The sequence below is a fragment of the Amblyomma mixtum genome, chromosome 2 (assembly GCF_055824585.1).
Source record: "Amblyomma mixtum isolate Tamu chromosome 2, ASM5582458v1, whole genome shotgun sequence".
Taxonomy (NCBI): Eukaryota; Metazoa; Arthropoda; class Arachnida; order Ixodida; family Ixodidae; genus Amblyomma; species Amblyomma mixtum.
In genome coordinates this window covers 313,366,699-313,378,355 of record NC_143013.1, presented here as the reverse complement: position 1 = coordinate 313,378,355, position 11,657 = coordinate 313,366,699, and the positions used below count along the sequence as shown (strand labels likewise).

Genomic DNA, 11,657 nt, shown 5'->3' with positions numbered 1-11,657 from the left:
TACATTTTTCAAAGCATCTTACCTGGAATGAGCATATCGACTACCTCCAATCTAAGTTGTCATCTGCCATTGGTGCCATTGCGCGTGTGCGGCGCTTTATCCCTGCTAAAGTGAAACTTATGCTTTATAATGCTTTAGTGCTATCTCTTATGCAGTACTGTAACATGGTGTGGGGCACAACTGGTGTGACCAATTTGCGCAGGCTACATTTACTGCAGAAGAGAGCAGTGCGTTATATTGCTGATGTGCATTACACTTTCTCCACGAAGCCTCTTTTTTCAAAGTTTGATATTCTTCCTGTGTTTAGTTTATACAATTATAGGTTGATTGTACGCTATAAAGCTTTCGTTAAATTTCATATGGATTATGCAATTCGTCTTGCAGGACTACAGGTGAACACAAGTGATCGTCAAACCAGATACAAAGAAATATGGTCCGTGCCCACCCCTAGGACGTCCTACGATGAACAATCATTATCTTACACGTTGCCCTCATTGCTAAATTTACTAAACCGTGTGGAGTTTGATCCCACCTGTAACCAAAACGACATCGTCAAACACTTTTGCCAACTTGTTTTTTTGCAAGACTAAAATAATTTCATTTTGTTCGCGACAGCTTCTGTTGATTTGTACCGGCATTTTTGTTTGAGTTTCTTTTGCGTTTGCCTTTTTTTAGTGTGTCTTTGATATTGTCTGTTTTTTTTTTTATGTATGACTGGCCGTCATCTTGCTGTTTGCCAACCAGTAAGGGGTCAGGACCTCGTCAAGCTCCCCGAGCTTTTAGTCCCGCACTCCTCCTTCTCAAAGGAAATAAAGGTGATTGATTGATTGATTGATTGATTGATTGATTGATTGATTGCTTTTAATTACATGAATTGGGCACAGAGTTCCCATAACCAGTGACATTCTGGTTTGGTTTGGTTTATGGGGTTTAACGTCCCAAAGCGACTAAGGCTATGAGAGACGCCGTAGTGGAGGGCTCTGGAAATTTCGACCACCTGGGGTTCTTTAACGTGCACTGACATCGCACAGTACACGGGCCTCTAGAATTTCTCCTCCAAAGAAATTCAACCGCCGCAGCCGGGATCGAACCCGTGTCTTTCGGGTCAGCAGCCGAGCACCATAACGACTGAGCCACCGCGGCGGCATTCTAAGTTTTTATCAAAAGACATGCCAATCTGAAAAATTGCGTGAAGCATAAAAAGTACTATTTGACACTGCAGCTCGGTAACCTAACTGGAAATTATTCATACATGGCCTATATGAAACAATTAAGAATGTCACCCGGTGTCTCAGTTTTCACTGAAAATAATGATACAAAAGTTTTTATGAAGTTATCAAAAAAGCTGGGTAAGACTGAGGAAATCGACCAAAACTATGAAACTGAGAAAACTGCATTTGGAAGTTTGACCGTATGAATGATCGGTAGCCTCACTGTGATATTCTCCAGTAAAGATGACATCTTCCCATTTTCAACACTGCCTTTGCATTCTGAATATGTCAACTAAAACTCAAGATATCACAAACAACCAGAGGCCAGAATAGTGCATGTCATTAGGAATTCAGCAAAATCTGTGGACTTTAAATCTAGCCAAGGCGATGGCAATAATTTATTGGTCCAGTTTAACCTTGATATATATATGCCTTTGTTGGCATACTATACACGTAGTATGTTGGACATTTCAGCAGTTCTTGAACCGTTGTTGTCAAAGGCACTAGAAGGTCCTTTACACAGAGCAGATGACACTTCACAAGGTGAGCTACCACTTATCCCTTATAAAACATGGTTGTGCAGAAAAGCACCAGTATTTATTTTATCTTGCTATTTACAACATTCACAGAATAAAGCAAAATGATCATAAAAAGCTCAGCACACGTGGCATGAGCAGCAATGACCAAATCTAACGTATTTTGCAGCATTAGCTGCTGCAGCTGAAGGCTTTTGATGTGACATAACAGTTCTCCTGTAAAACTACACATTTCTGTGGCCAATTTATTTGACATTAAAAAGGCAAGTGGTGCCTACCACATTGTCTAAAGCAGTTTTATGTACTATATAAAACAGTGCATATCACAGGTTAGCATTTGCATCAAGCAGTATGAACCACTTCTTGCGAAGCTAGATATGCACATATCAAATTCACAATAAAGCCACTTTTCCTCGTTCATGTTTCCTGAAAAAAACCATACAACCTCCTTTTTCACTTGTCATTTGTATTTTATGTACTATATAAAACAGTGCATATCACAGGTTAGCACTTGCATCAAGCAGTATGAACCACTTCTTGCGAAGCTAGAGTATGCACATATCAAATTCACAATAAAGCCATTCTTCCTCGTTCATGTTTCCTGAAAAAAACCATACAACCTCCTTTTTCACTTGTCATTTGTATTTTTGGAAAGCACAGAGGCTTTTATGTATTAAAGGTTAACAGTTGTGCCCAGTTCTTATGCTTGCAAAAAATCCCTAGCTTTCAATGCGCACCTCACAATGTTAACATTTGGCGATTCTTGTACAAGCACATGCTGCAACTCTAAACGACCACTGCCTCAAAAACTATAACCTTCAACTCGATCAAAAAACAATGCTATATAAATACTGCCAGTGCACCCACTATGTAGCACAGTGCAGCTCATGGGATTTGGCTAAGGTGAAAAAGGCGCGACTGTCAAAAGGAAAAGGGAGGAAATAGAAGTTTTACTATTAGCTCGTGCTGACAGTGCCATCAGCTTCTTTGACTCGAACCCTTCCATTGGGATATCTGGTAACTTGCTTTCCATCCGTGTAAACAGTTTTCACTGTGCCATTTGGGTAGTATCGACTCTGAAAAGACATAATAAAACAGGCATCATAAGCATGAGTATGAAAAAGCCAACAGTCATTGAAACCAAGGAAAGCTTAGATAGAGACATGAGGGGATGTGAAAAAGCAACATTTTAAGTACGATACAGTGATTTTACAAAGTAGAAGAAAAACGGCACGTTGCCGGTGAGAATTCAACCCACAACCTCTGCATGCCACACGCAGTGCCCTATGAACTAAGCTCCCCCATTTCATCATCAACTCATCTTCTTTCATCTTCCCCATTCTCTGCTCATAGGCATAAGGGTGGGTAAGCCCATCAAGATCGCCATCCACTGCAAGGTAAATGCCTCACCTGGTGACCTTGAGTTACCCCTGTTCTGTGCCAGCTAGCTGTGGCCATTCCATGTCTGCAAATTAACTCCCACCAATCTGCCTGATCCTCCGTTTCTCGAAGTTTTCTTCAACTTGTTGTTGCATTTTATCACTCCAATAAACCAGCAGTTATCTATTATGCCACTGAAACCATTACCTCTAATTTTGTCTTTCAATGCAGTGGATCAAAGAACTGTAAATGAACCAAGCGGTGAATGAATCAAGCAATGATTATGTGCAGAAATGCAACGGGCATTGCTTTGGCACGAATAAGGACAAAACAGGAGACTGCAAGTGCTGCAGAACTGTTACCAAATAAAAAATAAAAATAGAAATCTTTTTCACCAAGGACTTTTGCGACAGAAAAAACTGTGACACTAAGTGGCGTTCAGTGACCACAAAAGCTGGGGCATTTTTGTGAGCCGACAGAAGCAGCCCACAAGGCCTATAGTCTTGTTGGCTATTCAGCTATGAATACGTAGGTGTTGTGTGGGGCATTCACTATCATCGAATTGCTCACTCGGAACTGCAAAAAGGCATACAGTTCTGATAACTCGGAAAGTAGATGATTCTTAGAGCCTAAAACTGGCACAGTAAGGCATGTTGACGGGCTAGTTGGTTATTCATCTTGAAACTTGGGAAAAAACCCATCTAGGCGCAAATGATTTCACGACACAAAAAGAGACGAGGAGACAACGGACAGGCGCCACGTGGCAGTGTTGCAATAAAACTGGCACGTGGAGGTGTTGCAATAAAATAAAAAAGCACTGGCTTTTATTTTTTCATAGAATGAGAACAATCCCTTAAAACACTGACAGAAGATCACTGTTCAGAGTAGACTTCACAGAATGACAAGTTGTTTATCCTTTGTGGCACCTGCATATTTTAGAAAGACAAGTTGCCAGATTTTGAAGCTTAGAGAGAAAATTTTCACTCGAACGGTTAAGAAAAACCTAGAAAAGCCAGGCAGTCTGTAAAGAGTAATTTATTACTAGACATCCTGAACAAACAAACAAATTCACAATTCTATGCAAGACCTTATATATATATACTGAGCTTTTACTGCCTGTGGGAGGAATCATCGCATTTTTATGCCACAACCATATCCAGCCAGATGGCATTTCATTATAGAAAGATTGCAAAAAAAAAAAAAAAACCTATAAACCATCATATTGGCCGTATTTCTGCATACTTCCGGTATGATAGCGGGCTATCTGTGGCACTTCGTTAACACCACACATCTCGACATAACTCCATGTCTGTGTGTGACAGCACCTATGCTGTCTTGAAGCCTTTTGTGGTGCATGGGGAGGCACTGCCGTCACAGATGTGCGAAAAAAATGTGTTGCAGTTAAAAAAGAAAAGAAGAAAGCAGAGGCTCCTCACCCGGTACAGTTCACTGCGGACCTCTTTCTGGCCATTGGGGTAGTCAATGGTTTCCGTGCCATCCCTCAGTCTCCGGGCCACCGTGCCATCCGGTGTCTGCTGCTCTTCTTCTCCAGTGCTGAAGATCCGACGTGTGGTGCCATCCGGGTAGCTCACTTCTATGTCGCCATCCTTGCTGTGCGTCTCCACTTGACCACTGGATTTGTAGGACATCAACAGAGGTGTTGCTAGCCATCTACGACGAGCTTCAGATATGTCCTCAGTGCGATTACTTAACCCTTTAACCGCCAAATTAATTTCCAAAAAATGTACCAAAATCGCAAAATTTTTTCCATGTAATTCTGATTCTGAAAATATATTACTTCACTGCTTTCTTGTTAGAATTAACACAAAAATTTAAAAGAGAAGAAGTTGCTTTTGAAGGCACTTTTCCCTCAGAGCATGCCATAGTAATGGGTTACAATGTGCAGAGTACACAGACGTTTCTTCATCCTAACACAAAGAAAGTTTCAACATTAGTACTAGTTACCATGCACTACCCAGCGCGTCACCGTTGTCGTCGCTCTCATCATCTAAAGGAGTTTCCAGCTTGCAAACGAAGTCAGAGTCACGGTAAAAAGCAAATTCTAGATTGTCAGCAACGTAGCTGTCAGAACTGCTTCAAGAAGTAGCTCTTTTTTTCGGGACATTGTCGCCACCGGCATTCTTCATGTGTGGCGGCATTTTGAAATGGCTGCTGTCAGTCTTAAACATATTGCAGGCGCAAAACGCATTTTTTCATGGACAATTGCTGCCTTCCACTGTTGAAAATTACAAGCTATGCAACTGCCCGCAGAAAGTCATCTTTGGAGGTGGGAGCAGCGCAAAACTGGGCCGGATGAGTGTAACTCGTCATTGGCGATATTTGTACGATCTCCCACGATGAGTACAGCTCGGGGTTGGTGGTTAAAGGGCTCCAACCACATCTTAATCTTCAAATGTGTTTAGAGAGTACAGTATGGAGTCTTGAACATATCAGCCTACACACGGTCACAAATGGCACATGGCACTTACAAATGAAGCTCTCATAAAAAATCTCCGTCTCTTACAGCAGCTTTCCTTTCTAACTTATATGTTCATGGAGCAGTCACCTCTGTGATGCCCTTCCATGCAGTTGTCAGTGCCATGCAACAACAGCAGAGTTATAATGGGCAATGGCAACCATGGTGCAAGTTCCGAAAGACAAAGGACAAAAAAGATTGGAGGAAAAAATCTGAGCCCAAGGAAACTGGAAAAGCTAAATTTTTCATTGAACCTTCAATTTCTCTGCCCCTGTTATGAACTGCAGAAAAATTCATTTGAGATAACACTGCTGCCTATAAGGCACTTTTATCACTCTGATGGCATTTCTTGCAATTGACAAAAGGTATTTCAGAGTCCCTTCAAATGAAAGGCTGAATTTTTACGGTTTGGCATGTCTTCAGAAAAATAAGAGACACATTACGAAAAGTATTTGGCTTACTTTGCAAATTTGATTTCTTTCTTGCCACAAGGGTAAACTGTGTGGATGGTTTGACTCTTGCCATAATGGTAAACCTAAACAGAAAATGAAGAAAGCACTGAGCAAAAATTAAATCACATTTTGTTTCAAGAATAACTTTTCATTGTATGAAGCAGAATGTTCACCAGAAGCAAATATGCTGTAGCTGACTAATGGAGACTATTCCTTGCTGAAAAGGCTGCATTTAAAAACTATGTCTAAACTAGACCACAAATGATACATACTAGACAGCTGACAAACAGTGCGGCCTACATTGGTAATAGTCAAGAGCAATGTGTTGCACTTGACTTTTATGTGTAGTCCGCTGTATTATCTGGTTCCACCAGTTTCAAGATAGAGCATTTTAGAATTTTTTGCTCTCCTTCAGAAATACATTCTATTATAGATTTAAAACAATGAAATTGCACTGATTAACACAGGATTTGCTTTAAGTATGCCATTTCTTTGGCAGGTGTTTACAACGCAGGAGTACACAGGAGCTATGGAGAAACTTACCACTTTTCCATCAGGATGCATGTCTTTCCTGTCCCCATTCTGAAATTTGTAGACGATGACTTGAGTAAATGGGTCAATCTCTTTCGATACCACAGTGAGTAGCATCTTCTGGCCTTTAGAATCCAATGCCCAAGTGCGACTGTCGTTCTTGCCAGGGCTTCTCTCTCGCATGTGACTGGATGACTGAATCTGAGCAGACTGAGATTTACGGGCTTTCATAGTTTTGTGTGTACTTTTGGAGTCTTCGTTCGAGGTGTTCACTTGTGAGTACTTTTTGATGAGTGAGCTAACCTTTTTATCAGATGGTAGGCTGGGCAGCGATGGTAAGTCAGCTGGTTTTTTAGAACGGCTTGTACCAACAGGTGCCAGGCGGTCCTGAAGAAAACCACGCAACATGGCTTGTGGTGCTTGCAGGGGGAAACGGCTTCCAAGATTTTGAAGAATCTCGCGAAGACTGTTTCGGGTTTCCTCCGATTCTTCATTCTGGCTTTGGTCATCAGGACCAACAGAACCTTCCGTGACCTCATGCTCACTCCCACGCTTGTTACAAAGCTGATCTTGTGCAAGGTTTAGCTGTGAGGATACGGCATCTTTTGCATATTCGCTTCCACTGACAAGTGGACTTTGCTCTGGCTCTTCGTAAGACTCATATTCTGAGTGGTCCTCACCTTTAGAGACATTAGTGTCACTGCATGTATGCCTGTCATTATGAGGATCTTCATTTTGCTCCCAACATGGCTGGTCAGCTTCCTTAGCCACTCGCTCACTGCTGGCATATTGCGCCTGTTCAACTCGATAACAAGACTCCCTGTCTGCTTGGACATTCCTTGCAACCTGAATATCAGCACCCGTGCACTGATCTTGTTCAAATCCTTCACTTGATTCTGCTGTCTTTGCAAATTTACTGCTCAAATTGGGAAGTGAGGGCTCCCCTTCATAAGTGCCTTTCTTAGCATTTTCACATGCTACATTACTGGCAATATTTAGTAAGCTTGACTCTTTAAAGCACAAATTCATCTTTGAAACTTTGGATGCAGTAGATGCAATATTTGGAAGCACTTCTTCTGGTGCTTTGGTTGGTACGCAGGCAGTGCTTAGAATCTGTGTCTGCACATTTTCACACCCAGCAGCAGAGGACCGTGGTGGTGCAAGGTTAGGCACAGCTACACAGAAATGTTGAAGTTCACTTGTAGGCCTTTTAAACGATGTGTTGGTCAGTATTTCCTTAGTGATCAGTCCCACTTTTGCCACCTTTGATGAATACTCAGAAGAACCATTGTTTTCTGTGAACATTTCTTTCAAGGGCAGTTCACACACCTTCTGTGTTGAGGAACTCCCTTTGTTGCTAACGTACAGGTCTGCCTGATGTGCAGCTTGCCCAGATGCTCCTTTCGAAATGTGCTGTGCATCGTGAACAGTGTCACTCTTCAAATCACCCACTAAGTTCTTAACTGCAGCTACTTTGCCGAGGCTGCTCAACACAGTGCTGTCACTCTGGCTGGTCTGAACGTGTGTGGCAAACCTTACTAATTTAGAGGCTTGGCCTGCTGCTTGGCGAAGAGCTGGTCGACTGGCCGGATATTCTTCAGGACAAGTGGTCTTTTGTTCAAACTTCTGAGCCCCATCAGAACACCACAATGCAGGGCCATAATCTTCCTTGTTGCAAGCACCCACTGGACTTGCTGCCATTGGACTCCTGCTGCCCAAGCAACTGTCTAGGGAGAGGCGTGCAACGACAGTAGCCGAAACCACAACCGATGGCTCAGATGTCTGTTCTCTCGTTTTTGCAAGGATGTCACGTGGGTGCAATCTGCTGGCAAGGTCGAATGGTGGCTCTTTGCAGTTTCTGGTCTCTAAACAGAAACTGTCTCCATGCGCACTTTCCAATGGTAGCTGAACACCATCGGTTTGAAACGGAGAGCTAGGCGGAGGTACCAGCATTGGCATAATCAGACGTGACACGGGTGACAATGCCAGCTCATTTAGGCTTACAGAGCGCTTCAGCTCAGTCATCTTTTCCAGCTTCTCAAGCAGAGAAATCCGCTGCCCTTCCAGTTCTTTCACCATAGCCTTGAGGGAGTCTTTCTCCTGCTCTGCAAGCTGCAGCTTGTCTTTGAGGCGTCCATTCTCGCTCGTCAACAGGTTGAGTTTTCGTTGTAGCTGGCCCTGTGCCTCGTTATTTGAATTCTGAAAACGAAAATAGTGCATGATAAATGCACGTGCTAGGTTTCTGAGGTTAACATGCGGGGCCATACCTTATCTTTAGCAGTGGCAGCAGACGGTTTTGTTTCCACCTTGGAAGCCTTAGTGAGATTCTGCCTGCGCTTCTCTATCCTGTACATGGAGCAGGTAAGACTTCTGTAGCTGTTTTATTTCTTTTATTGCCAAAGAAGTTGTCTTAAAAGAAGCTCACCTAATCTTTCGCTTTTCTTCCTCAATCTCACTTTTGAGCTTGTTGTTTTCTTTTTCCTTGTGTGCCTCGAAGTCATCTCTGTCTTTCTGAAGCTTATTCAACATCTGTGTCAAGTTTGGCATAAAAAGAGAACAATGAGAAGATTTCAAATGCTATTTTTATGGTTACACAGCTTAGCTTAATCTGCAATATTGACAATAACTTAAGTGCTATGCGATTTTATCAATATCTGTCTGAGAAAGGGCCTCAGAAAAGAAAAATCTTACTCTTACCCATCACAGTAGATCAAAATGCTGTATTTATTTATTTATAGATGCTGCAGACTTAAAGATAAGACCATAGCAGGTGGGTTATACACAGAATTGCACCGTAACACAAAAGAACAAAATAAGAGAAAAATATATACAGCAGGCAAGGCTTCACCAACAACAGAATTACTACATCATACTATACAGTAGTATAAAAACATCAGAAAAACGACATCACAGAGGTATCATCCCACACAAGAAGTCTTACTTGAAGAAGTTAAAGCTAGTAATGCTAGAACTGTATTTAAAAATCTGTAACACAACGATATAAGCAGATTCCCTGCTGCCTCCTAGATTGCTTCTCTGGGGTTCTTTTGTAGATTTTTCACTCATGGTGAATGATGCGAGCGCCGGCATCGGTGCCAAAGCAGGAAATCCGGCAAGACGAGCACCTCAACACTATCGCATTAAAATTTGCCGACCACTTTGTTTAGATCCTGACGAGAAGGACGTTTCATCCCTCTCGCTGATGTATGAAGCTCTCACCATTGAATTTTATTTTTATGAACAGCAGTGCCACAAGGCAGTCTTTTTCCCCAATATATCGTGGCCCCCTCCCCTTTATGCTCCTCTACGCCATCCGATCAAGAAAGTTCTGGCGCTGTCCCTAATCACACCTCCAAGAAAACTTTTCCAATACCTTGACGCCTAAGTTGCAGTCTGAGGGAGTATTGTCTGCAAGTTTAAGCACTCCTTGATTTCAAGCCCCCTTTTAAGACTGGTGAAATTAAAAGGGAATGGAACGTGGAGCCTATACTGCATAAACAGTCTGCCCTGAAACTATTATTAAATGCATTGGTCCATCCTTCCAATGTGACAGCACATTAAGGCAGACATACATATATAATAGTACATGTGCTATGATTTGATCTGTTGACTGATCTAGTAGATACATGAGAAATATTGCTAGAAAACAGCTTGATGGCATGCAGCAAACAAGTGAAATGCGAATAGAAAAAAAATGTGCGGCAAGAGCGTGGTTTGGAGACATATGAGGAATGATGAAAATGTTAAATGCTTCAACAAAGCAGCAGCAGCAGATGGGCACTGGTACTGTACATCAGGAATGGATGCCAGAGCTCTAACACATACGAAGAGCAGCATTGCTATTGAAAGTTTGCCACTAATCAAGTAGACAAAATGCCCTCGCTTTCTTTGCATGTCTGCATAAGCACTACCAACAGCATTGCCGCTGCTTGAAAGTAATTATTTAATTTTAGAAATAAGAATATCATTCCTCTTCGTTGTCTGTATGTAATACCACCACTATAAACGTGGACAGATAAAAATTTTCACCCTTATCAATCAACAAACAGCTTCAGTTAGTAGTGCTGTGCTTGAAGTGCACATGTGCTCACACACGCCATTTGTGTCTCAGCCTCAATATATTGTCTCAATATAAGGTTTGCTAAATATATACCTGTTGCCCAATAGGTGGCCAGTAATTAACAATTTTCAGTGCGTTATGTAAAGGAATAAATACCTGATGATATTGCTGTTGCATGTTCTTCAGATGTTCATTTTGAGTTTGATACAGTTTCATTTCTGCCTGAAGTTCTTCGATCTTCTTTGATATTTGGCTCTAGAAAAAAGCAAATCAATTATGGCAAGGGACGCACGATATTAAAAAAATAAGCTTACCAAGAGATTTTCGCAAGTAGACAAGCTGAGTTCCTCGCTCCCGCCGGAGTGCGAATTTTCAGTTGCCGAACCTCGGCTGTGTTTCGCATGTCTGTAACATTCTGCAATGACATGCTCAATGGGATTGTTGCAGGGGAATATGCATACATTCACTCCGCTGCTGGCCTCCCTGCCTCCCAGATCCTGAAAAGCAAATGACTGGGCTAAACAACCAGACCAACGCGTTGCACAGGCTGCTAATTGCACAGTACAGAACGGTACAAACCTCGCTGGAGAAATCCTGCGATCGCGATTCTTCCGACTTGTCAGAGGATACATCTGAAGGTACTGTCTCTCTCTGTTTTCTAGTTTTCATTCCGTGCACAAGTTTAAATATGTCACTCCTAGTCATCGTACGTTCAGGCACTTTTCTGAAAAAGTGAGAGGCACGATGCACCCGCTTTGAAATGCAAAACATTCAGCACTTCACGATGCATTAATGCAAAGTAACACCGCTCGCTGCGGCACGGAAACATGTTAGGCAACACTCAGTGCACGCTCAGTCTCTCACCTGCATGACTTTACTTTGCGGTGCATGGTAATGCCGTCAAAGAAACCGTGAATTTTGCGAAACCGAATTTAACAATCACACTTGCCGCCTGGCTGTGGCGATCGCAGCGCGCGCAGCGTGAGCTCGCGGAGGTTGCCGAGATGCGCT

The 11,657-nt window shown here is 42.4% G+C and overlaps 1 protein-coding gene across 1 annotated transcript; it reads right to left on the bottom strand.

Annotated features, from left to right (window-relative positions):
• Positions 1–1,786: 1,786 nt before the first annotated feature.
• On the bottom strand, positions 1,787–11,655 carry LOC149365014 (uncharacterized). The gene is made up of 10 exons (XM_089575081.1): positions 11,511–11,655; positions 11,226–11,370; positions 10,961–11,143; positions 10,803–10,901; positions 9,012–9,115; positions 8,854–8,932; positions 6,599–8,785; positions 6,065–6,138; positions 4,564–4,759; positions 1,787–2,823 (listed from the first exon to the last, which is right to left on the bottom strand). The coding sequence occupies exons 1-10, from the start codon at positions 11,534–11,536 to the stop codon at positions 2,704–2,706; spliced, it is 3,213 nt and encodes a 1,070-aa protein (XP_089431207.1). The 5' UTR covers positions 11,537–11,655; the 3' UTR covers positions 1,787–2,703.
• Between the last annotated feature and the right edge of the window lie 2 nt (positions 11,656–11,657).